Below are 26,852 nucleotides of genomic sequence, written 5' to 3'. Positions count from 1 at the left end.
AGATAACGTATACAAATACTTTGATCCCAACGTTATTACTACAGTTACACTAAGCCTACTCTAAAACAGCAACAACACAGTGTAATCAATATTTTCATTACTTCTACCTGCCTAGCTTTATGACGTGACTTTTGGCTAATGCTAACACTTACCTAGCACGTTATTCTAAATGCTTTTTACATATTACCTATGTAAGCATCACGATAATTGTAGGAGATAAGTACTTTCATTATTCCAATTTTACAGATGGGCAAACTGAGAAGTTAAGACACTTGCCCAAGATCGCACAGGTAGGAAGAGGCAGAGCTGGACTGAGGTTTCAGGCAGTCTGCCAGAGCCTCTCCTCCTAATGGCTGTAGTCTCCTGTATCTCTAAATGCTAATTGTGACATCTTCTTAGGGCTTAAGAGTAATATTCTGAGATCCTCCTGGGGATGGAGGAATCTTAACAGACCAACAGGTGATAGAATACCGTCTTAGACAACACAGGTTGCAGGCTCCGCTTATCAACTGTTGATATGTATTTGTTTCCCTCTGTACATGGATCACTGTCTGCCTCTTCCTAGCAAGATTCAAACCCCAATCTCTCCTCCTCAGGTTGAGATTCTTTTTTATAGTTAACACTAAACCTGTTTTTCCAGTAAGATTTTTTTTTTAAGTTTTTGCCTTTCACATAGGTTTAAGTTTTTGCAAACTGGTATTCACTCTCAAGGGAATATTCTTTTAAAGTTTTGCTTGGCCACTGTTGACCTATTGTCTAGTAAATGTATCTGGTCTTTCGGCTTTTTTGAAAACTTAACTGTACCTTACTAGTATCTTATAATTACTAAGGCCAGCTGGAGGACCCATCTCCTAAGGGAGGAAGGATTAAGTCTGCATGCTTCCTTTGCCTCTTTAGAATCTGAGATTGGTTCCTCATGAGGAGCCCATGTTCTTCTTTCTACCTGGCCCCATTGCTGGTTAGTCCTTCCTGTTTGGGGTACTTCGTACCTATTTCTGGGATTACTTGGTTTATCCCCTTTCCCTAGGTTTCTGTTTTCATGCTTGTATGAATGGATACAAGTACACATCCCAAGGATACATCTATACTTTATGAATAGTCATGTAATTTATAGAAAAAAATAAAGTACCTATTTATATAACCAAAGGCTTAAACGTTGCCTTCTTTGGTGTTACAACCATTTTTAAAATACTTTATATTGACTTTCCTATTTTGACTATGAAACTCATGGTTTTTCAAAGTTCACATTATTTCATTTAGCAATAATAATTTTTACAACTTGGCAAGGGAAGCCAGCGTCATCTCATTTTTCCTTCAAGAAGGTGGGAACAGCTCAAATTCTAAATGTCCAAAACCGTACTTATTAGCTTTCCCCCAAATCTCCTTTTCTGTTGCTCCTCTCTGTGAATGGTACCATTATCCACACCATTACTGACATCAGTGACTGGGAGTCATCCTTGCCTCTCCCATCACCTTCAGCCTCCATTTCCAGTCAGTCTAATGTCTATTCTTAATGTCTTGACAGTAGTTCCCCTTCTCTCCATTTCTGCTGCCACTGCTTTTGTTCAGTTTTTCATCGTTTCTTGCTTAGTTAATGTAACAGTCCCCTCACTGGTCTACTCACCTCCATTCTTGCCCTCCTCTGATCCCATTCTGCCACAGCTACCCAGAGAAGTGTGGCTGCCTGTGCCAGGGGTCCCCAAGATCACCCCACATGAAGGGATTTGATAGGACTCAAGACTTGGCCTCTAGTTGTACTCATAGCTAAGATTATGACAGCAGTCTTGCAAGGATACACAGCCAGGTCATAAGGGGACGATAGGTAGAGTCTGGAGGAATCCGTGTCCAGGCTTCCTCATGCTCTCTCTCTCCCATGATTGGTCACACAGAGCACAGCCTCCTCCAGCAACGAAAATGCAGCAAAATGTGTGTGATGTTTCAGCCCAAGGAAGCTCATTGGAGACTCAGAGCCCAAGTTTTTTATTGAGGGCCAGTCACATAGGTACCCTTTGCCTAACACATACCAAAGTTCCAGACCCTCTAGCAGGAAAGCAAATGTTCAGCATATTCCACATTGTTTGCACAAATAGTTTAGGCGTAATGGGCCCCCTTATCTCTTAGGGAACCCTCCAAAATTGAAGTTCCCAGACCCCAGCCAAGGGCCAACCGTACAAGTAGACCTTTGTAAGAGTAGCAGTCTCGGGTCTACTATAACTTTTCTGCACGCCACCTTTCCTTCCTTCCTGTTATTTTCCTGTACACCAAAGTAAATACATACTTTTGTTAACAAATCAGAATGTAAAGAAGTGTAAGAAATAAAATAAAAATCACTTGTAATGCCATCACTCAAATTCCATTTACATTTTTGTATATATTCTTCCAGTCTTTTTTCTGTACTTATATGCATGCACAAATATGTCATTTTAAAAGTATGCATTCTTCATTTAATTTTGTGTGAATTTCTTTGGGTTTTGTTTTCTTTGGATTTTTTTTTGACAAAGAAAACATTACAAAGTTGAAGTCTCCTGGGTGTCCCTCCCCAATCCCATTTCCCTACCTTCCCAGAGATGCTCACAACTTGGTGCTTAGTCTCCTGGGTTCACATTCTACCTCAGCCTCTTACAAAGCCTAAATTTCCAATCTGCAAAACAGTACCTAACTTATTGATTTATGAGAATGAGATTAAACCATCCTTGTAAAGAGTACTTAACACAGTGCCTGGTAAATAGCAATAGCTCAATGAATGCTGGTTATTGTTAATATGATGTTTAATGATATTCCATTGTATGCAAAGACTGGACCATAAATTATTTAATCAAATCTCCTATTTTAAGAGGAAGATTGGCACGGATGTTGGCTCAGCAACAATCTTCCTTAAGCAAAAAGAGGAAGATTGGCAACAGATGTTAGCTCATGGCCAGTCGTTCTCACACACACACACACACACACAAAAACCTCCTGTTTTAGAAACAGGATACTTCAAATTTTTGCTGTATTATTGTAAAGATTAAATGAGATAATTCTTGTAAAGTACTTAGGAAGCTGCCTCATAAAACTCAATAAAGATTAGTGTTAATGATGAGTAATAAAAAGCTTTGCATGTATTCTTACTTGTTTCCTTAGGATAAACTTCTAGGAGAGAATTGCTGTGTTTATGATTAAGTGTTTCAAGGCCTTTGATACAAATTACCATGATCTTTCTAAAACACAAATCTGATGATGACACTTCCATGCTTAAATCTTTCTGTGATCGCATGCTTGTGGAAAAAGGACCATACAAAGCTCTCCTTGATCTAGCTGGCCTCTGCCTGCTACTCCTTCAACCTCATCTTTTCCCACAGCACTGCTCACAACCTGGACATCTACCGTTCTAAACTAATTATAGTTGTTAATCCTTTCCACGTAAGGATTAACGTTTTGGGAAAACTTGGTGTTTTTCCTGCCTAGAATGTTCCACCTCTTGCCCCAAATCAAAACTTATCTTAGGTCCCACTTCTGCCAAAAAACCTGCAACATTCCTCCCTCCCTCCCATCCAGGTTAGGCAAGCTTCTGATGTGCTCTCATAGTTTGCTGTGCACATCTCTTTACATCCTGCCGTGAAATATTATTTTGGTTACTTGTTAGCCCTGTGTGCTAAGCTGTAAGCTTTTAGAGGACAAGGAGAGTGTCATACAGTTTTTGTGCTTGGCATAAATAGTTGGTGCTGAGTAAATGTTGGTTGGATGGATGGATGAATGCAGAACAAGTATCAGTGAATATATTCGCTTGACTGCAGGAGAGTAGTCAGTGAGCCACAAACACACCTTTTCCTACTTCTCAGGATGACACTCCCACCCCACACCACTCATGAATCCCAGAAATGCTTGATTTAACTAAGTTTTAATTGGACTCTTGACTGTGAGAAACTGAGTTGTACTCAGTTAACTCAAGTAAAGGGAGTTTTGTGATAAAGATTCGTACAAAGCCTAAGAAGGTTAAGAGTTTTATGGAAATCCAAGAATAAATAACAATGAATAGGGCTGGTCTGCATTCAGAGTGGAGCCCGGGCTGGTACTAGGTGAATTGAGGGACTTCAGGGCCAAGAATTCTTGGGTCTTTGCTTCAGTGCTTCCCCACTAATGTGGCTGGGCTGTCCTTCCCCTGCCTGTGTTAGTCCCACTGTCTACTGTAGCCTGTTCTCTACCTCGTACCTCACACGTACTCATGGGTTCTGCTTCCTTGTGACCTTGGCTCCCCTCATCCTCATGGCTACTTCTGTCCCTCATGATATCCTTTCAGCTCATCACTCACTTTTTGTCTTGACATTTTTTTAGTTCACGTTGCTGAGGAAGGGTGGCATCTTTTCAAGCCAGATCACATCTTAGTCTACTGGTCAGCATGTGCATTGCCCACCTGTGGCCTAATCATTGTAGCTCCAGGAGGGAGACACAGGGTCACATGGAACAAATCGTGGCTGCCCAAGCGCTGTTCCTTTAGCACAGGCTATTGCTGTGAATGAGGTATTTTTCCTTTAAAGAGGCTACAGGTATTTACTTGATGTGACTTGTCCATATAGCCATTTATAAAATTTCTTATGCTTTTTGTCTAGTAATGATTTAGGGCAATATTGAATGTGAATTTATAAACAGAGTATGAGCTTTAATAAGTTCTTGACTCCCAGGAACAGAACTTTGTCTTTATGATCATGATAAAACAAGCACCACATTTTGTTTAGAATAACAATACCCACAGCCTTTCGATCCAATTCTTGGATGGGGTGGACTTGCTCCTGGCCTTGCTTTCCTTTGCCTTTCCTTTTTGTAGAGTGTCGAGAATGAGAGTGAGTACATAACTCTCTGGTATACAGAGATTTCTTGCTTCCTGGGTCAGAAAAGTACAACACAAGACCGGTCTTTCTCATCGCACACCTCTGCCTCATCAGGACTCTGCCCTTTTCTACACGGAGAGCCGCAGGAGGGAATGGCTGCTGTGTCTCCACTTGCCAGATGCCAGGTGAGGTGGACTTTTGTGTTTCTGAAATACTCTGTCTCCAGAATGTAACCACTTTTCTTTCCCTGTTCTGGAGCTTCTTTGATTGGACCCAACCAGGTGGATTAAGCACTCCATGGGAGTGCTTCCTTGCTATTTGACTTGTGGTATCCTTCAGGGATCTTTTCTTACCTTGAACATGTGCCCACTAGCCCATCACCGGGCATGCAGCCCCTGTGGCCTTCGCTCTGAGTGATTTTGCCTAAAACCCGATGGTATGGGTCTGAGTAGAAGGTTTCGGGAACAGCAGGCTGGTTCTATTCCTGACTTCCCTGTAGTACATCCATGTATGGACTGAGAGTGAGCCCCCATATCCTAGGGAGTGTTGGGTTTGGCAGGGGAATGTGACACTCACGGTAAAGCACCTCAGTGAAGCTGAAAGAATCCTGAAAGAGAGTTTGTGTGGGTAGAGACATGCGGCTTGCCCCATTCCTGCCCAAGGGCAGAGGGTCTTGAATTCTGTGCTCTGGCTTAGATCTTCTGCAGAGACACTGGAGACTCATCTGGGGTTATAGGATTGGGGTAAAGGTACAATCATAGAGTCACAGAGCATCAGAGTGAAATGAGAGGGATCCTGAAGATGATCTAATCAACATCATTATTTTAAGGATTTGTAAAAAAAACAGACAAGGGGCTGGCCTGTGGTGTGGTGGTTAAGTCTGGTGCACTCCACTTCAGTGGCCCAGGTTCACAGGTTTGGATCTCAGGCACAGACCTACACCACTCATCTGCAGCCATGTTGTGGCAGTGACCCAAATACAAAGTAGAGGAAGATTGGCCCCGATGTTAGCTCAGAATGAATCTTCCTCACCAAAAATAAATGATTAATTTTTTAAAAGCCAGGCAATTGGTGAAATTTGAATAATGTTGTAGATTAGATAACAGTATAATATCAATGCTATCTTGATTTTTATAATTATACTGTGATTATGCAAGACAACGTCCTTGTTTTTACCAAATATACACTGAAATATTTGAGTAAAGGGACATCATGTGTGAAGTTACTATCAAGAAGTTCAGAAAAAAGATAGGAGGATGTATTTATATGGAGAGAGACAGAAAAATAAAGCAAAAATGGAAAATGTTAACGTTTGGGGAAGCTGGGTGAAGGGTATATGGGAATTCTTTGTTCTATTCTTGAAAGTTTTCTGTAAGTCTGAAAAAAGAGCCTCTGATATTAACAGGCTCTGCTATGAATATAGTGGTGTGGGATTATGACTGAGAACTTCATGTCTTGAGGGATTATGCCACTTTCCCCAAGTGCTTCAAAGCCCTGCTTTGTCAGAATCATTTCCCTTCCACTCCCCATCCTCCAAGGCTGTCATCTTTATGACAATTTTGTCTGGTCCATGTAAAGAGAAGGATTATGAGTAAGGGAGAATGTGATTGTGTTTCCAGGAATCAGTGACATTTGAGGATGTGGCTGTGATTTTCACAGATGAAGAGTGGAGACATCTGGTCCCTATTCAGAGGGACCTCTACAAGGAGGTGATGCTGGAGAACTATAAGAGCATTGTCTCATTGGGTAAGGAGAGCTTCCCATATGAGTTAGACTGTATACTGTGTTAATGTGGAGTTGAGGGGCTAATAAATTGATGCCTCTTCCTCTCCCACCTGAGTTCTGAACCACTCAGAGACAACACATAGGAGCATGTGGCTTAGGTGTGCAGCCGCAGTGGGCGTCTGAGTCCTGAACCCCAGCATAGGACAGTCTTGCTTCCAGAGCTGTAAGCAGGCTGGACAACCACAGGCTCCCTTGCTCAGCAGCCTGCCCTGTGACACAGAGGGCCAGGCCAGGAGGAGTAGAGCAGAATGCGTGCCTGCTGCAGGGAGCTGGCTCTCCAGAGGGCTGTGAACAGAAGAGGCTGAGTTACATAAGCCCAGTCCTTCCCCCAACTCACCAGTCCAGTGGCTTACTCAGCTCCATCCAGGGGACTAAGGGTTGGGGGGCAAGTGAAGAAGTGTTTCCCTTTAAAAAGAGGGCAGTGTGGGAGTGGGAATACAAGGTTGTACCTCAGAGTAGGGCAATAGAAATGTTTGATTTTGAATATTTGTCTTAAGTGCAGTCTTAGAGAGATGCCCACAGAAGGCACTTTGCAAATACAGAGACTTACGTGACAAAAGGAAAATTAAGAGCTACTGCTGATGTCAGGTATTTGTGAGAAGTAAAATTGGGCTCCTAGGTAATGAGAAGCTCTCAGGAGCTTCCAGAGTAAGAGGCTGAGAAATGTGCACATTTAGAAACAGGCTTAAAATAAGCAGCAGGTGACAGTAAAAGAAGTCACATTGCAGATTTCGTGCAAGACAGGTCAAAAAAGCAAGCATAACACCCCCTGGATTAGCTTAAACAGGCCAAATATGGAAAATAGAGTAGAATGTTTGGGGAGCATTAAGGGAGACTGCTGAGCCTTTGTCACAGGCTTTGGTGGGATGAAATATTGGGGAAAATGGAATTCCTAAGGTCAGAGAGAGGAAGCCACAGGGAGGTGATGGGTGTGGCCATTTGTCAGCAGAGAATCAACATGCAACTGGATAGATGATCCTTGGGCCCCACAGGAAAGTGCCTCTTTCCTGAGTCGGGGGTCCCAGTGCAAGGAAGTTTAGACCTCAAGACCATTTCTAGGAGGGGATCCTTGTTTTTACATAACCAAAACTAGACAGATTCACCTCTAGAAATTTGTCCTAAGGAAATAATGAGATTGACAGCCTGTGGTCTTCACAATTGTGCATGATACCATTGTATGTTAATACCAAAACATTAAAAGCAGTCGGAAATATCTGTCAGCAGGAGATTAAATAAATAGTTATTCCATACAGTGTAATATCATGTAGCCATTAAAATGGTGAGGTGGAACTGTGCTAATTGAAATAAAATAATATTTTAAATTTATTATTATGTGAAAAAGTCGGATTTACAAATCAGCATTATATCATCATCCAGTTGTTTTGGGTTTTTCTTTTTTTGCTTTCTTAGTGAGACTCTTCTGCCCAAAATGATCTTTTACACATAAAAGGGACTGGAGTGATATGTATTATATATATAGTGAATCATGTTGGATTTAGAAATTATCTACTTGTGGATGTCAAAATAAATCAAACAGAAATTATTTTAGATGGAGTAGTCTTAATTATTTTCCAAATAAGTCTCTCCAATAGTTTTTTATTTATTTTTAAATTGAGATATAATTGTCATTATCCAGTTCTTAAACAGAATTTATCTATAGGTATCTCTCAGTATCAAAATGAATAGAAAAAGAAAAGAAAGAAAAAATGACTACAAAGTACAAACAGTTATTTATTTTTTTACTTGTACATACCCCTGATTTTCCTAGGATGAGCATGGTCCACTTGTTTAAATAAAAGCATAATACTAAAGAGTAAACAAACAAACAAAAATGGACACCTTCATGACATGTTTTTACTCAAGGTGATCTTTGTTCATTCTCTTCTTCCCCGAGCCAAGGACTCTTTCCCCCTGTTCTACCAGTGCCAAAGCTAGGGGCATCCCATTTGCTTCATGGGGAAGAATAAACATATTAATTCAAATGGATTTTATCAACTTTCTGACCAAATACTGCTGCTTCCCTTTTATTTTGTTTTTTTGTTGTTTGGTTTTTAGTTTTGGGGTTTTTTGTGAGGAAGATTGTCACTGAGCTAACATCTGTGCCAATCTTCTTCTATTTTTTTTTTTATGTGGGATGCTGCCACAGCATGGCTTGACGAGCGGTGCTAGGTCCACGCCTGGCATCCAAACCTGCGAACTTCAAGCTGTTGGAGCAGTGTGTGAACTTAACCACTGCGCCACTGGGCCAGCCCCTGCTTGTTCCTTTTTAGAAGCTCAGTCTTGACCTCCGTTCAGAGGTTCCTGCATTCTTTCACATTACTTTGTACTCTGCATTCCTGGTGTGCACTTTCTGCCTTTTGCATTTTCTCTCTGAAAAACTTAGACACTGGGATTAAGCTTTGGAATAGTTGTGTGATTTCACCACATACGGCTTGTTTATTTCTCCATGTGCAGGACTTCCAGTTCCTCGGCCTGATGTGATTTTTCAGTTGAAGAGAGGGGATGAGCCTTGGAGAGTTGATTGCCATGGAGCTGAGGAGAGGGAATGTTCAGAGACCGTCTCTCTAGGTAACTGGGTATGAACAGAGCAGGGCAGAGTTTTGTTTTGTTTTGTGGTTATTATTTGGGTGCTTGTGGGAGGGAGTATTGGGTAATACCTTTTTCTCAAAATCAAATCTTCTGCTTTAGTGTTTCTTCACTATCACCCACCAGCTTTCATGTTTCCTTGAAGTGTTATTCATCTTTATTCACCAAATGCTTATTTTCTCAGATCTGTCACGTAGCCAAGTCACACTTTGATATTCCCATTCCTCACTATCGCCTCCACTTAGCATACTCTCCTAATTATCCTCTAATGGAAATTCTCCTCTTTTCTGAAATGTCCACTATCAGTTCTATTCCCTGCCTTCTTCATTCCCAAGTCTTGGTCTTTCCCTAGAGTATAAGACTATTTGTGGGAACAAGCAATGCAGTGACCATATAGTACTTCTCAGATTTATCATAGTATCTCTTCTTTCTGCTGTAATATTTGCTAGCCCAGGAAAGAAACTGCATCTGTATTTTCTGTCCATTCCAGGCTGGGAGACTAAACCTGAGATTCAAGGTGCTTCAGAAGAAGAAAAATCAGAAGGAACATTGAGGGAAAAGCTTGGAAGAAAAAATCCTCTGTGTCCTAAATTTGAAGTTCATGCACTGGAGGGGGAGTTGGAAACAGAGAAGGAAAGCCTTGCAGTGGAGACCTACAAGAAGTCCCTCTCCCAGAAGGAGAGCTTGCAGCAAGGGTCAACCCCTCCCAAGAAAATTCTCACTAAAGAGAGAGACCAGGAATGCAGTGACTGCGGCAAGACCTTTTTTGATCACTCATCCCTCATCCGCCATCAGAGGACTCACACTGGAGAGAAGCCCTATGACTGTCACGAGTGTGGGAAAGCCTTCAGTCACAGGAGCAGTCTCAGTAGACATCTGATGTCTCACACTGGGGAGAGCCCCTATGAATGCAACGCGTGTGGGAAAGCCTTTTTTGACCGTTCGTCCCTAACTGTACATCAGCGAATTCATACTGGAGAGAAGCCCTTTAAATGCAACGAGTGTGGGAAAGCCTTCTTTGACCGTTCGTCCCTTACTCGACACCAGAGAATTCATACTGGAGAAAGTCCTTATGAATGTAACCAATGTGGGAAAGCCTTTAGCCAGAAAAGTATTCTTACTCGACATCAGCTAATCCACACTGGCAGGAAGCCTTATGAATGTAACGAGTGTGGGAAAGCCTTCTATGGGGTCTCATCACTGAACAGACATCAGAAAGCTCATGCTGGAGAGCCTCGCTATCAATGCAATGAGTGTGGGAAAGCTTTCTTTGACCGCTCATCCCTTACACAACATCAGAAGATTCACACTGGAGACAAGCCATATGAATGCAGTGAATGTGGGAAAGCCTTCAGCCAAAGATGCCGGCTCACCCGACATCAGAGAGTTCATACAGGAGAGAAACCCTTTGAATGCAGCGTGTGTGGAAAAGTTTTCAGTTCTAAATCATCAGTTATTCAACATCAGCGGCGTTATGCCAAACAGGGAATAGACTGAGTTGGGTGAAAGCTTTAGTCAAGGAGCCTCCATTAAAACTCAAGATAGATCTTCCCCATCTTAAACAAATCCATCATTTGATCATTCTACCTATTCTGGCTACTACTCTTCTTTCCTGCCTCTGCTACCACAGTGTTTGAATAAACACTCTACCTACTGTGTTATAGAAGCAATGTGGGATGCTGGCAATTAGGATGTGACTGAAGAGTCAACATTTTGCAGAAGTTCATCAGACAATAGGATAAATGTTAGGAGGCAATCCTCAGACACACCTCTTATCTGAGGCCCAGGTATCACTGCACTTTAAATAACCAGAGGCTACAACAGGAGGGGAAAGGCCAAATTATATCAGAGCAGCACTGTTGTTTCCAGAGCAGTTCTCTTTATAGCTGTTAGACCCTCTCTCTTGGAGCTCTTCTGGGCACTGACCTTGTTCTTTTGTGTCCCACCTCTTAGGTCTCTTAATACTACCACTACTACTAGGAGCTAGCACTTACTGAGGTTTGTTATGGGGTAAGCACTCAGCTGAGAGTTTTGCAAGGAGTACATTATTTAGTCCTCTCACCAATCCTATGAAGTATGTACTGTTACTATCCTCACCTTACAGACGTGCAAACTGAAGTTTAGAGGGGTTAGATAATTTTCCCAATGTGACACAGCTAGTAAAAGGTGAAGCCAAGTCTTGAATACAGGTCTTCATTCAAAGTCTTTTCTTTACCATTAGGCTATAGGGTTTGTTTTATAATTTATGCACATGTATTATCTCCTCAGCTAGATTGTAAGCACTTGGAGGTGTGACTTATTTGTCTTTGTATCTCACACAGTGCCTTGCAAATAATAGGTGCTCAGTAAATACTTACCTGAAGTAATGACTTTTCTACTTACCAAATTCTATTTAAAACACCTGTTGGATTTATATCCTTTCTCTGAATTTTCACAGTTTAGCCTATTCCTTTATCACTTCCTGATGCAGATTCTTCCCTCTTCTTTGTTGAAGAAGGGTATGCTAAGCTAGGGTGCCATGACAACTTAACTCCCAAATAATCAAAGACACATTTCTCACACAAAATCTGGTGTGAGACAATCTGTCTTACTCCATCCTGGTCATTTAGAACATGTTGCCTCCAAGATTGTTATGGAAGAGAAAGCTGGAGGATGTTTTGGGATGTTTTTAAAGACCATTACTTCTGTCCACATCTCATAAACCAGAACCCAGCACCAAGAGGCTAGGAAAGTAAACGAGTACCTCAATATTTGGCTAACATCAACAGCCTCTGTCACAAGTTCCATTTTGCTTGTTACTGTTAGTCCAGTCTTTCCAAATGACCCCTTCTTGCCCATCATCGCCTTACTCCAGACCTAAAATAGCTCCCAGTTTATTGAAAGCTTCTCTGAATATTTAAGATCTGCCTTGATGTGATCCCACATTGCTGAATCTTAAGTACTCACTCCCAAAGCTTTTCCCTGGGCCCAACCCTATATTTTTATTTCATTAAAGGTCAGGCACTAGGCAACTTTCACTCTAGGCATCTGTGTTCCCTTTCTATTTGCTTAAGGTGAAGGCTGGAAGAGGACTTGATTCTGAAAGGCTGTCTGGAATTAGCTCACCCTGCATGAATCCCAGTGGACCAAGATGCATTTCTCCTGGGAGTTAAAGTCCAGTTCAAGAAGTTGGATTGCCAAACAGACCCCTCCCCAACCTACCAACAAACCTATTGGTCTACCCTTCTTAGAGCAAGTGAGCAGCAGGGAAGACTCTTCACGTGTGGACTGGTGAAGCAAGTTGAGGAAAAACACTTTACAGAGTGCAGAATCTATCAGAGTGGAAAATATCTGGTATTATTTAACAATGTCAAGTAGAAAATAAAAGAGACTATTGACAAACTTTTGGCTAATGACTGTCTCTGAGAGTTCTGACTCTAATTTACTGCCTTGTTAAAAGTAAATTGAAGGTCAAGTATTTCCCTAAGATATTCTGCCATTGTCAGCAAGATGAGACCAGAACGAATTCAGAATTCTAACGGACCTTTCAGCACAGTGATAATGAAACAGAGTGGGAACAAATCCATGGTTCTCCCTCTGTTCTCTTTCTAAATTTGGTGGTCAGCAGAGCTTTTTTTTTTTTTTTTAATGTGAAGTACTGTTGCCTCTCCAGCTAAAAATTCTGAGGAAAGGGCCATTTTCCCTTTTAATTGAAATCTCGCAATGGGGCAGGCAGTATTGGAGGCCTTAAATTTTGAGGTTTTAGCTTCACTGAATGGCCATTAGTAAGGTCAAATCCTGGAATCAGAAATTGGTCAAATTGGAAGTGTGCCAGCATTCTTAAGCTATAAGGCAAAGGACTTGCTAGTGTCTGTAGGGTTTTAGCCTAAGACTTAAATGAAACAATCTCTCTGGTGCTTAAATAAGCCCTATCTAAGTTTTGAGAGAGAATTGAATACTTACCACACGAATTAACAGAAGCACTCCATGAATGAGTTCTTCAAGGAAAAGCATCAGCAATGCTAGGGAACCTTGAGATGAAGAGAATGTGGTAGATAGAGAAAATCGGTGCCCTGAAGCCTGGACAGAGAGCTGGTGGGACTCCAGCCCAGAAATCCATCTTGGGTGTTAGGACGCTTCTGAGCTCTGCTGCACCCACCCCCCTCACTCTTCCCCAGGCCTGTTCTTCTAGAATAAATTAACCCTCAAGTCTTACATAAATTAGAGGCGAAGGAGGAGCTGGGGAGCAAGGCTACCCAGTGCCAGTCATCAGACAACATATTGAAAAAGAACGATGATTCCTCAGGAAGTCCAAGAGAAAGACAGCAGTGGATGTCAAGTTCCTTAGTGGTCTACATTATTGAAGTGGGACTCCTGTGGTAGAGAGGCAGAAGTCAAAGTGGACCGTGTTGATTTGGGGTGATGGGTATCCTAGTGAGGGTGCTTCCCTGAATACTCATTTGCAAGATTCTGAATGTACTGGGGAGATGTATATATTAGCTCATATTGATAGTAGAAGCGTGAAGATCGCATGGTGCCAATGTGGAGTATAAGGACACAGATCTGGCCTGGGAAAACTGCAGAATCTTTTCACTCCAGAACCACTAAATACCAGGTCAGTTTGGAGAGACTGTATGTCTCTGTCTAGGTATTTTAGATCAGCGCTGCCCAATAGGAATATAATACTAGCCATATTTTTTAAAATGAAATGAAATAGTTGAAATTAATTTTGATATTTCATTCAGTATTTGAATTCCATTCAAATATTTTAAATTTTTCATTCAATATCATTTCAACATGTAATCAATATAAAATTATTGAGATATTTTACTTTTTTTTAAACAATCTTTGAGTACTTTACACTTAACAGCACATCTCAAATTTGGACTAGCCACATGTCAAGTGCTCAATAGCCACACGTGGCTAGTGGCTACTGTATTGTACAGCACAGTTTCGTATAATCAGGAACTTTTAGAGGTAAAAAGTAAAGGGATTATTTTGATCATCAGAGATGTTGGAGGGATGCTTGCTCTGGCCATGTGGCAAGCAGTCTGCACCCACAGCAGGCAGTCTTCTGCTCCCAGTAGGATGTGTCTGGGTGGGGTCCAGGCCTGGAAAGCCTGTTGTCACCATCTCTCAGACACATTTTTCAACAACTTTCAAAACAGCTGTTTTGATCTCTGTATGCCTGGCTCCTTTGTTCTCTCTGAGTTGGATCAGGACTCAAGTGGAGAAGAGACGTTGCTTAATGAACCTCTAACAACCCAGCAAAGATATGGAGGAGGAAGTATCTAAGGTTGCCAGTTAGTGAAAGATAAAAGATACTTCATGGGATCATTTCACCTCTCTCTGAGCAGGCTATAAGAATCTGTTTATTACAATTCTGGAGGGAGGAGGATGCTCTATTAGAATGGGCAACGTATGAGTGAGTGCTGGCAATGAATGTGCCCAGTAGAAACCCCTGGAGCTCCCCCACCAAAGTTGTAAATATAAAACAGTGAGGAAAATTGCAGCCATGATGATAAAGTTGTTGGACCTGAGAGTGACTTGTCCCACCATTTCCCTTCTGATTCCTTGCTATGGCTGGTCAAAAAGCTAGATCCTGGAAGTTAACTATTATGGATATTACAGAAAAGTTAATGAAGTGGAGACAACTGTAGTCAGTTCTGTGCTTCACCGTGTTGCTATGTTGAAAGATAGTTGCAAGTCGCCCCTTGACTGGTATGCAGCCATTGATCTAGCTAACACATTCTTGTCTGTACCCATTAAATTGATCCACTAATAGTAAATTTAACTTTGCTTAACACAATAGCAATTTGCTTTTCTTGTCCTACCACCGAGATATTTGAATTTTTTGCCTTATAATCTGATAAATCAAGATTTAAATAATTAGAATACTGAAGTTACTCATTACATTAATGATAAGTATCAAAAAGAGAAGTAGAAAAAGCCAGTACAAGAGTATGTAATCAAGTTGGTCAATGCTGTGGGCAACTGAGGCTCAGTCCGACTGGGACCTGGGGAGTTATGTTGAATGAGCCTCAGAATTGTCTGCCCTTAATACGGAAGTGGGGAGCATTTATCTACCAGTTCCCATCCCCCATTGGTTAAGTGTTGCGGCATGAATACCTAGGGTTTCTATAGTCATCCTTTGTTGCAGAGTCAGAGAAACTCCAGGGAGGAAAGTGAGAAGTATGGGGTACAACTGAGTGATTTGTTATCTGATTATATCTGTGCAAAAGTGGCTGTTGCAGCATGGCTGGCATGAAATCTGGCTCGAGAGAATATGAGGCAGTGCAGCCAAGGTATCTGATGTGAGGGTGGAGAGTGAGTTCATTAGAATATAATGAGCTTGAGATGCTTGTGAAATATCCAGACATATGTGGGAATGTTCTGTAGGCAGACTGACACTGAAAAGAGTGATCTCAGATATATAGAAGGTGTGGTGTAGGAAGAGACTAGAGCCTGGGACAGGTCCTTGAGGAACACCAAGATTTAAGGGACATGAAGAGAGGAAGAGCCCATAAAAGCAGAGTGAATAGAAGAGGATAGAGAGGTCAGAGAAAGCCAGAAGACAGCAGTGTCACAGAAGTTAAGAGAAAAGACTTTTAGGAAGAGGAAAAAGCATTCAGTGTTGCTAAGTGGTAAGGAAAGACAAAGCGTCCAGTGGTGTTTGTCGGTAGCTTGGATGGTGGCGCCAAGGCCATGTTGGAATGAATTCGGTTAAGGAATGAGTGGGAAGTGGCAGGTAGAAATAGCAAGTATCCGTAATGCTGAGTAGTTTGGCTTTGCTAAGGAGAGAGAGAGAATGGTGGTTGGAGTGGGATGTGAGACTGAGGGAAGGTTTCTTTAAAAATGTTAGAGGATGTGAACATTTATCAGAACACCTTCAGGTGTAAGAGGCAGAAAATGCTTCCCCAACTTGCTTAAGCCTAAAAGGACTTTATTGACTGATGTAATTGCAAAGCCCAGGGATAGCTCTGTTTATTGCCACAATTAGGGCAGAAAGAATGGATGTGAAGAAAGACACATTTGTAGATCTCATTACAGGCAAGTATGGGAATTCTCTCTGATGCTTCTCCACCCCGTTCCCCCTGAAGTGAGGGAGAAGATAAAGTAGCAGGTGCCTGAGGACAGTAGAGAAAGTTTAAAAATATCCTCTTGGAAAACTGCATAGAAAGCTGCCTAGGAAACAGAGACATCCGCGGCAGGGCAGCAGGTCCAGCTGGGACAAGCGAACAGGGCTAGGAGACAGCTTTCGCTGTTCACTCGGCGGCTTTCCTCCATTTTTACTCTGGGTCGCAGTTCCACTTTTTCAATGATGCACCGGCGTACCTTGGGGGGCGGGGCCTCTGCAAGGGGGCGGGGCCCCGACTCCGCCGCTACTTCCGAGGCCCTCTGGGAATCGTAGTTTTCTGAGATCATTTTGCACCGGCACTCTGCGGTCTTTGCGCCTTATGGGGTCGCTGCAAGCAGGTTGGAGCCCCAGGTGAAGAGCTGAGACTGGGTGTGGTGGGAGTGCGGTCAGGTCGAGGAAGTGTTGAGGAAGGGGAGGGGAGTTAGGGAGGGATGCAAAGCGCGGTGACGTGAGAGTGGAAATGGGGTGTTTTCGAACTGTCTTTGGCCCCCGCCCCCAGGCCGACCTCGATCTGGCCTGCTGCGGGGCAGGGGAGAAGGCGCCAGCTGCGGCCCGGCGCGCCTCAGGATGACGCCGTGGCCGCGAGCTGAAGGGAGACCAAGATAGCCTGGGCGGGAGCGTCAGACTACGTGCCTTGGGGTGCGCAGGCCCGCGCTCCGCAGTGCGTGTCCGCTGGCGGGATGGCGCGTTTCAGCTCCGCGGCCCCGTGATGCGAGCTCGCAGTGCGATCCTTCTCCTGCTTGCTCTTATAGGGGCTCCGCACACCCTGATTGAACTGACTCCGCTGATTCCCGCTGATCAGTCTTTCTCGGAAAGCCCCTCAGATTGCTCGTTTGTCTCGGCTCCCTGGACCTGGTCGAGGCTTCAATCCCGTCCGCCAGGCTTGTTGTCGCTGGCCAAAGTGCTCCTTCTTATAATTCACGTTACTGCTCTGCCACCCCAACCAGACTTTCTTGCAAAACTTGGTATTTCAATTAGTCTGCAGATATTTCTTGAATACCAAATATGTGGAAGTAGCTTTCTTAGTGTGAGAAAAGCAAGATTTGACTCCCAAGACTCATCATCTACGTGGAAAGATAAAACAAAGACACAAATAGCTATAGTATAAGACGGTACGTACTCGGTGATTGAGAGAAATTTTAGAGTTCAAAGATAATGACCCTTGCGGCCGCCCGGTGGCGTAGTGGTTAAATTCATGTACTCGGCTTTGAGGGGCCTGGGGTTCACGGCAGGATCCGGGCTCCGACCTACACACCACTCTTCAAGCCGGGTGTGACATCATCCCACATAACTAAATAAAGGAAGATTGGCACCAATGTTAGCTCAGGGATAATCTTCCTGAAGAAAAAAGGAAGATTAGCAACAGTTGTTAGCTCAGGGCCAATCTTCCTTGCCAAAAAAAAAAAGGAAAAGGAAAAAAGATGATGGCCCTAATCTTCATTTCGTGATGTGGATTCTTTTGGGAGTGGATTGGAAAAGAGTTTATAGGCTTGGCTGGAAACATCCACAGCTTATTTTCATGACATTGGTGGGCATCTTAAGATTAATGACCACCTTTTGGTTTTGTGAGCTACATTGGATGCTTTTCACCCCCAGGATCCCAAAGAGCTCTAAGAGGAGAGGTTGTGGTAGCAGAATATGAACAATGAAACCTCAGGTGAGGGAACTAGGAAGTAAAAGCTTGCTTCTGCTACCTGTCTTAGATCTCTTTGGGTTGCACATTATGGACACCCAGCTCCAACCTGTATAAGGGGGATTGATTTTGAGCCTCCTTGGGTAGGTCATGGAACTCATGGAGAGGACTGGAGGTGTGCCTGTAAACTGAACCAGGGCCAGAACAAATTCAGGACCCTCTCCTAACCCCTTACCTCTGTGTACGAACTTAGGCTTCATATTTGCCTGTCACTGCTGACTGGCTTTTTCTGCTCTCAGATGGCATGACAAGATGTGACTACCAAGGGCTCCCAGGTTTTCCTGCCCTCAAATGGAGCCTCAGAAGAGACTGACCTCTTTTTATTGGTTTCACTTCCAAAATTCCAGGGGAAAGGCTCTAATTGGGTCAGATGCCAATCAGCTCTGGCCAAGAAATGGACTCAGTTTTTATTAATACATGGATGGTGGGTAAAGGTATTTTCTTGAAAAGTGTGAAGTATTGGCACGGCTCAAAAGACAGAACAATAGCTGCTGCTAGCTGCCTGTCACCTTGAAATACTGCTACTCAGAAAACTACTTTCTATAGAGTAGTAGGCCTGGCCTGGCCATAGTCCCTTTCTCTGAGAACTGCTCTTGTTCGTGCTCCTTCGCTACAGCTGATTGGGCAAGAAGTGGAAACATGATCAGAGACCATTAGGCTCTCAATGGCCAACAACCAACAGTGTCTTGAGAATTCCAACTAGGAGACACAGAGACAATAGTCAATTGATTGTGGGTATTAGACCAATAAATTCAGGAGGACTGGGCATTAAAGACATCATTGAACCGTGTCTGTATAGAGAAGAATGTTCTCCGAGAACATTCTCTTGAGAGATAAAGAGATGTAAGACCCATGTAGCCCTTGATGGCTTTAGAGAACAGTCTTGGTTCCAGCACCGTTCTCATTTGTGGTTCACCATTAGGTACAGGTCAGAAGCCCTGCCCACGTAGAAAGCATAAATATATCTTACTGTTATATTTCTGTAGTGTAATAGCATTCTAAATGTCCTGCCATGCTAAATGTTCAAGATGGCATACCTAGGTTCTCTGTCTAGAGATCTCAAGGAGCAAGAGATAAAGATGTGTACCACCACCATTTATCCCTTCAGTATCCAATAGAGCACGTCTATTAACAAAAGAAATAGAATCTCATTGGTAGTGGATCACAACCATAGTTGGAGTCCAGAAGACGATGCCAAATGTGACTTATCCCATTGGATTGTATAACAGTGTATCACATAGAATCTGCCTCAGATGCACACTAATGGGTCCCTTTACCCCTAATTCCTTTCTCTCTTTCTTTTTCCAGCCTTCTACCCTCCCTCCTGCATACTGACTTCATCTTGTAACAGGCTTTGTGATAAAAACCTGGGAGAATATTGGTTCTGGAATTCCTTGTGGACAAATCTGGGGAGACCATTGGTCCTGGCTCCACTCCTGGAAGGGTCTTTCAGATTTTCAGAAGAAAACTCCTGTCAGACAAACGAATCTTTCCTGTGAGAATGTTGTTACCTCTTATGTCTTCCAGGTGCCTTTCTGTCATGAGGCTGTCTCCATACCAGGCCTAAATATGAGAAGGGCTGGAGAGAAGGGGACAGAGGTTCTCCGTCCTGCCCCAGATGTCTCTTTACTCTGTGTAGTGTGCTTGCATTTTTTGATGTTGGTCTGCTGACAGCTTTTAATCCTCACACCTCCTCTTCTTCTTGTGCCCCACACCTGGACAAGCTGATAAGGAAGCCTGAATGCTCTCTCCTTTGGCACTGGCAGGAGATTCAAACCACTCAAGCCCCTTCTCACAGGCATGTGGGAACCCTCACCCTGGCCCTACCCCATAACTACAATAAAAACCCAGGCCAGTCTCCGTTGCTCCTTCTCTCAAGCCATTTTGGACCTGCTTGAGAGGCCTGCCCTGCTCTCCCCAGAGACCTCAATTACATAAGTGATGAACCTTTTCATCCTCTTGGTGTATGTGTGTGGCGTCATCAGTTTCAACGTTGGAACCAAACTTTGGATGGGGTCCATCTGCCTCTGCGGGTGACCATAACTCTCCAGATACCCCAGCTCTCTGGCTAATACTTTATCTCCCATGGTCCTCTGTGATACCAGCCAGTGCTGCAGGGGTCATGGTCAGTCAGTCCATCCCATTTGGTCCTGCTGCCCTTTTACCCTTGCTGGAGAAGCAATGGTATCCAGTCTTGGACTGAACATTGAATAGCTGGGTATCATTTTGAGGACATGCTCTTAGTTCTGCATTTAAAAATGACCCTAACAAAGAGACTGGCGGGAATTTCTAGCATCTGGCTTCTGATTCCCTTTCTTGGCTGGATGGGACCCAGTCCGTTTCTTGAACCTGTACTTGGGACCCTTGACAATCAGGAAGGAATTAGGACAGAGACTGATGCTCTTCAAACCCAAGCAGGGGCCACCGTGCAGTTTGAATACAATATCTTTATAATGCCCATTGTACCCTAAAAATAACACACCAATTACCTGAGCTGGCTTGAATGTATTTCTGTTCCTTAGATATAAACAAAACTGGACCAAGACTCAGTCATCTGTTTGCTTTTTTTTTTTTAATTTTTGAGTATATAGGCTTCACACTAGCATTTTTTTAAAAAAAAAAAAAAAGTTAGTATAAGCATATACTGACTTTATGTTAGTATATCCTCCTGGTCCTTAAGTTAGTATATCCTCCTGGTCATATTGAATTTAAAAGTCAAATTGAGTTATTTATTAAATTGCTTATTTATGTCAAAATACTACAGAGCACAATGCTGATTGTAGATTTATAAGATGGGGTAAAAATTAACTTCAGTGTAAATTATTTGATTTTTAATAGTTTTCTGATGCTTGAACAGAGTTCTGTTCCCAGGAATCTGTTAACTCAGGAACAAAGTCGTGGCAATATCCATAATATCCATACCCTGGGAGAGGGCGAGTTTACCTCTAGGCTTGCTCTGCTCTTAGTAGGGTATTGGGAGGAAGGGCTGTTTCAAACCTAATTGATTTGGAGAGATTTTTAGCCTGGGTCAGACAACTACAAAATGGGATTGGTCTCTGTCATGTTTTCTTCTCTAGCTCTGCAGTCTCTGGACTGGGCCTTTTCCAAGAGGACACAGAAGAGGAGAGAATGGCAGCTGTGACCCTAGCAGCCAGATGGCAGGTGAGTTGGACTTGCTTCAGTCTGGAGCTCCCTTGCCATCCAGAGTGTAGATGCCTGAGAGACAGGTCCTGTGCTGGTCAAAGATGGGCTCCGTTGAGAGTACTCACCAGTATCCTCCTGGCTCTAGATTCTCTTCTTCCTCACCGTACAACACAGCAGGGACCTTCCTTCTGAACTGCCCTTCATGAAGCCTTAATGACTGGCCCCGTCATGAGTTTGTAATGGTTGGGGAGCAGAGGGTTGAGGCAGCTCTGCCCTTAGCAATCGGCCCAGTGGTTCAGGGGGTGCTTAGAGAACTTTCATAAAAATTCTGAATCCTCTTGTCTGGACAGGATGTTATCTTCCTTTCAAAGGGGCACTATATCCTTTTATTTTTAATGGAAGTAACATTGGTTTATAACATTATATAAATTTCAGGTGTACATCATTACATTTCGATTTCTGTGTAGATTACATCATGTTCACCACCCAATGACTGATTAGCATTTGTCACCATACACGTGTGCCCAGTTACCCCATTCGCCCTCTTCCTTCCCCCCTTCCCTTCTGGTAAACACCAATCTAATCTCTGCATCTGTGTGTTTGTTTGTTGTTGTTGTTGTTTTTATCTTCTATTTATGAGTGAAATCATATGGTATTTGACTTTCTTCATCTGACTTATTTCGCTTAGCATAATTACTCTCAAGTTCCATCCATGTTGTCGCAAATGGCAAGATTTTGTCTTTTTTTTTATAGTTGAGTAGTATTCCATTGTGTATACATACTACATCTTTATCCCTTCATCTGTTGATGGGCACTCAGGTTGTTTCCAAGTCTTGGCTATTGTGAATAATGCTGCAATGAACATAGGGATACGTATATCTTTATGCATTTGTGTTTTCATGTTCTTTGGATAAATACCCAGCAGTGGAATAGCTGGATCGTACGGTAGTTCTATTCTTAATTTTTTGAGGAAACGCCGCACTGTTTTCCATGGTGGCTACACCAGTTTACCTTCCCACCCGCAGTGTCTGAGGGTTCCCTTTTCTCCACATCCTCTCCAACACTTGTTATTTCTTGTCTTATTAATTATAAGACAATTAATTATAGCAATTCTGATGGGTGTGAGGTGATAGCTCATTGTAGTTTTTAATTGCGTCTTCCTAATAATTAGTGATGTTGAACATCTCTTCATGTGCCTGTTAGCCATCTTTATATCTTCTTTGGAAAAATGTCTGTTCAGATCTTTTGCCCATTAGTCAGTTGGGTCTTTTGTTTCTTTGTTGTTGAGATGTATGAGTTCTTTGTATATTTTGAATATTAACCTCAAAGGGGAACTATATGTTTGATCCCATTTTTCTGGTTTCAGTTCTTTAGAGTATCCTTTATTACTCATACACTCATCATGGGTCTTCCCTTGACCTGAAAACCAGTTAGTCAGGCTGAGATCTCATGGATCCATTAGCGTTAGAGCTGGAAGAGACTTTAAAGATCATCTAACCTAATTCTTTCATTTTAGAGTTAAAAATTGAGGCCAAGTGACAGTGTCCCTGAAATTTGGAGGTTCTGCCATGAATATAATGGCATGGGGCCATAACCAAGAGTTTCCTGACTCAAGTCACAGCTCTGTACCTCTTCCTTAAAATATCCAGTGCCCTTGACATCGTAAAAACCATTTCTTTCCCATCCCATACGTCTTCCAGTGCTATCGTCTTTCCTCTTCCTCAGTGAGACATAAAAGAAGACATACAGGTGAGTAAGGATATGTTTGTCTTTTCAAAAGTCACTCAAATTTAAGGATGTGGCTGTGAAATTCTCAAAGGATAAGTGAAACAACTGGTTCCTACTTAAATCGCCCTTTACGGGGAGGTGATGCTGGAGAACCATCAGGATTTTGTTTCTTTGGGTAAGCATGACTTTCCTCAGTGACTCAGAATCTGCCATTGTGTGTGCATGCAAAGAATATGGCTTTTCTTTTCTCACTGGGGCAGAATTGTACATGTTTGGATAGATCCCTAGGAAGGGTAGAAAGATGGTTTGTGAGTTTATTTATTGTTTGTTGTTTGTTTCTGTTTAATGCCTGTCTTAGTACTAGGATTCGGTCACTGCTTTGAAAACATGTTGCCTAGGAAAGTAGTAATAAAATCCTACCTCCTTACCAAGAGGTAAAGAACAGGTTCCTCTAGATGTCAAAAATCATTCAAAAGAGCATGAATTACAGTCATAAGGAAGAGTAATGAAGGAGAGGTATAGAGGGAGCATACAGAATCTTGTAGGAAAAGGAACCACAAGACAGTTTTTTTGTTGTTTTTTTAAAGATTTTATTTTTCCTTTTTCTCCCCAAAGCCCCCCAGTACATAGTTGTGCATTTTTACTTGTGGGTGCTTCTAGTAGTGGCATGTGGGATGCCGCCTCAGCATGGCCTGATGAGTGGTGCCATGTCCACGCCCATGATTCGAACTGGTGAAACCCTGGGCCACCGAAGCCGAGTTCATGAACTTAACCACTCAGCCACGGAGCCAACCCCACACAAGACAGTTTTTAAAATAAGAGAGGAAAGCCTGAGATAATGCCAGAATTCCCTGGACCAGTGTAGATGAACCAGAAGAACAGTAGGCAGAACAGGACACTGAAACAGAATTAAGGAGAACTGCTGAGTCCAAGTCACAGAAGCTCCTAAGGCCAGGGGCAAGAAAGTTCAGCAAGGTGGCCAAGGATGTGGCTGTCGTGTCGGTAAAGTCTCCATGCAGCCTGAGGGACACCCGGGGCTGAGAGGAAACAGCCTTTTTGATATGGATGGAATCTGTTGGATAAGGGAAGGTTGGACTGAGACCCTAGCTTTAATTAGGTAAAACTGAAAGTGAGTATGCTCTCTTCTGGGAATTATCCTAAGGGAAAAAATTTTTTTAAAAGGTTTATCTCAATTTTGCCTAAAATTGTGAAAAAATGGAAACAACATAGATACTTGGTAATAGAGATTTAGGTAAGTGAATTATTGTACATCCATAATGGACCACAGTATTGTATGAACCTTGAGGATGATATTTATACAGTTAGAAATATATTACTGATATATTGTTAAATGATAAAAGCAGGGTACAAAATGATTGGAACTTGAGTACATTTATAGCATATATTTACATGCATAGAAAAAGTCTGGAAGAATCTACACCAAAATTTTATGCCTAATTATCTTGGACCAGTAGGCTTACAGGTGACTTTTCGTTTTCTTTTTTTGGATTTCTTGATTGTCTACAATGAACATGGAATATTTTTAAATATTTTAAAAACTACAAAGAAGATGAGGAAACACATTTTTAAATGCAGAGTGATTAATGTCAAATTTGGTATAGTGGCTCCCTCATGAGGTGGAAGGAACAGAAGATGAGGGGCTTCAATCTTGGTGTTAACGTTTATTTCTTAAGTTAGATGGTGGGTTCGTAGGTGTTTGTTTTGGTCTTTATGCCTTTCGTATGTCTTAAATATTTAATAATGAATTTAAAAACTAAACACAGAAAATTAAGGCTTTATAAATGTCACTGCTTTAAATTTTTAAAAGCCAAAGACATCATAGTTTCTTTTTAAGGATTTCTAAAAAATTGTTTATTGGTGTTTTCAGTTTTAAGTGTTTTATATTAACTGTACGTAAGTTGAATTATATTTCTAAAACTCTTCCAGTTTGATTTCTAGTTTCATCAAATTCAATACAATTGCACAGAATTATAATTAAGGGATAAAAATTTATTTAAAAAACTACAAAAGAAAATGGGATGGCCTCTTCACTTGAGTTCCTTGAGGGGCAGAACCTTCTCCGTGTTCCACTCCCCTCAGCTAAGAATTTTCCCTCAATTTGCAAGAATACTAGTTTCATCTGGAGAAGGTTCCTAGATATTTATCAGGGAAAAATAGTGAACTATTTCAATAGATACAGATTAGATTTTCTAGAAAGTCAGTCCTGACGTCCCTTCAGAGAAGGGAAATTAGCCTCTTCTTCTAGAAATAAGCATGTGCTTTCTGGATAGTTCCATTTCCCTCCCTCGAGAGTAAGGAAAGTAATTAAACCCTGAGTTGGCTAGGGATTTCCATCCCAAATAGCCATTTGTCATTTTGTTCTCTGTGAGCAGAACTTCTAATTCTTAAATCTGATGTGATTTTCCAGTTGAAGAGAGGCAAAGAGCCATGGAAACTTGATCATCAGGAAGCTGAAGAGAGAGAAGTCCCAGGAAGCACTTCTCTAGGAATGTGTGAGCTGGGCAGATGGGGCTTTGCTGGACAGTTCACTTAGAGACCACTCCTTAGGATCGCATAGACCTATGAGATGGTCACTGCCACACTGGCCTTTGCCTGGAAAACTCGTACCATGTATAGCCACATGGCCTTCTTGTCACCTTTTTCAAGTTTTTGCTCAAATGTGCCACCTTCTCAGTCAGGCCTGGCCTGACGACCCTATGTAAAATTGAACCCTCTCCATCCCTTTGTCCCTCCCAGCCCCTGCACCACCCGGCTCTCTTCCCGACTCTGTCTTCCTAACATACTATAGTTTTACTTCTTCATTTTGTTGGTTGTCTGTCCACACCTACCCTCTGTTAAAGTATAAACTCCATCAGAGACTTTTTCTGTTGTTTGCTACTGTATCCCCAGTACTTCAAACAGTACCTGGTACAGAGCACACACTCAGGTATTTGTCAGATGAATGAATAAGTGGAGTGTGCATAGCAAGGCCCGCCCCCAATGGGTTTTTTGCAGGGAGGGTTGAGATCTATCGTCATTTCAACTCTGATATCACTTTCTTATCTTTTCTGCGTATCCTTTACTGTATCTCCTCCTCTTCCTTTAAATTACCATTCAGTGGCCATTGACAGTTCACTTTCTCAGGTGCTAGCCTATCTCCCCACTTTTTCTCTGCTGTTTACACTCATCGAGTAACAAACTGCCCAGTCATTTCCCCGCTTCATTGTGTATCTCCTATTTTTATGCACGTATCTCTCTCTCTGAAATGCTCTTCTTTTGGCTGTGTACTTGGTTAACAACTTTCAGATCTCAGCTTACATGTCACTTCTAGATGACCGTTCTTAAGGGTCCCTCTAAAGAAGCCCCCACTCCAACTCTCATTCATCATTTCCTTTGCTGTACTTATCACCATCTGTTATATTTTGTTTATTTATTCTTTGTCTTCTGTCTAGTAGAATATAAGCATAACAAGGGTGGGGACCATGTCTGTCTTGTTCATTAGGGTCCCAATGACTTTTACCATGCCTCCTTACCACTTAGCAGGCCCCTGGTAAATATCTCATGAATGAATAACTGAAACTTGTTCAGTGGGCTAGATGCCCACCTTCCACTTCTGGTCTCTATTCCTCTTTTTTCCTCTGCCATTTTTCAGCCTCCCCGTAATGTTTTTTCTCTGAGGAGCTACCAATAAACCCAGCAGTATTTTGAATTTGTTCTTTTCTTAATATATATACAATGTTTTCCTTTTCACTAGCACTCAAACCCAGTTATATCTGTGTTTTCTGTTTGTTTTATACCAGAAGGCTAGACTTAAGAGCCAGGACTCAACTGAAAAGCAGGATGTTTCTAAAAAAGTAAAGTCATTACTGAAAATACAAGACATGAATGAAAAACCTCAGAAAAGATGGTCCTCTGGGTCCTGTACTTGGCCCAGAAAACCCTGAGGGCACAAAGAAAGAAAATGCTTCAGGGGAGACTTTGAAGAAATCTT

The 26,852-nt window shown here is 42.2% G+C and overlaps 1 protein-coding gene, 1 long non-coding RNA gene and 1 pseudogene across 9 annotated transcripts in view; all 3 read left to right on the top strand.

Moving 5' to 3' along the window:
- Window positions 1-26,852, top strand: part of LOC123286709 (small ribosomal subunit protein uS5m-like) — a 363,347-nt pseudogene that overhangs the window by 250,231 nt on the left and 86,264 nt on the right.
- Window positions 1-26,852, top strand: part of LOC106838520 (zinc finger protein 2) — a 54,877-nt gene that overhangs the window by 2,796 nt on the left and 25,229 nt on the right. For 2 of the 8 annotated variants that reach the window (XM_044772883.2, XM_044772885.2), the window contains exons 2-5: window positions 4,923-4,993; window positions 6,428-6,554; window positions 9,048-9,161; window positions 9,670-12,560. In XM_044772883.2, the coding sequence (XP_044628818.1) occupies window positions 4,961-4,993; window positions 6,428-6,554; window positions 9,048-9,161; window positions 9,670-10,676 (1,281 nt within the window). In that variant the 5' untranslated portion in view covers window positions 4,923-4,960 and the 3' untranslated portion in view covers window positions 10,677-12,560. Of the gene's footprint in view, window positions 1-4,804; window positions 4,994-6,427; window positions 6,555-9,047; window positions 9,162-9,669; window positions 12,561-26,852 lie in introns of those variants that run through there. The other 6 variants (XM_044772884.2, XM_014852693.3, XM_070511728.1 and 3 more) reach the window with 6 other exon arrangements.
- On the top strand, window positions 16,542-26,568 carry LOC123286708 (uncharacterized). Its single transcript, XR_011503872.1, has 4 exons — window positions 16,542-16,647; window positions 17,049-17,408; window positions 21,067-21,151; window positions 25,290-26,568. It is a non-coding gene; the product is annotated as an uncharacterized lncRNA (long non-coding RNA).

Source organism: Equus asinus, chromosome 6 (genome assembly GCF_041296235.1).
Source record: "Equus asinus isolate D_3611 breed Donkey chromosome 6, EquAss-T2T_v2, whole genome shotgun sequence".
NCBI lineage: Eukaryota > Metazoa > Chordata > Mammalia > Perissodactyla > Equidae > Equus > Equus asinus.
Note: the sequence above shows the minus strand (reverse complement) of the source record. Positions and strands in the feature narration are given on the sequence as shown.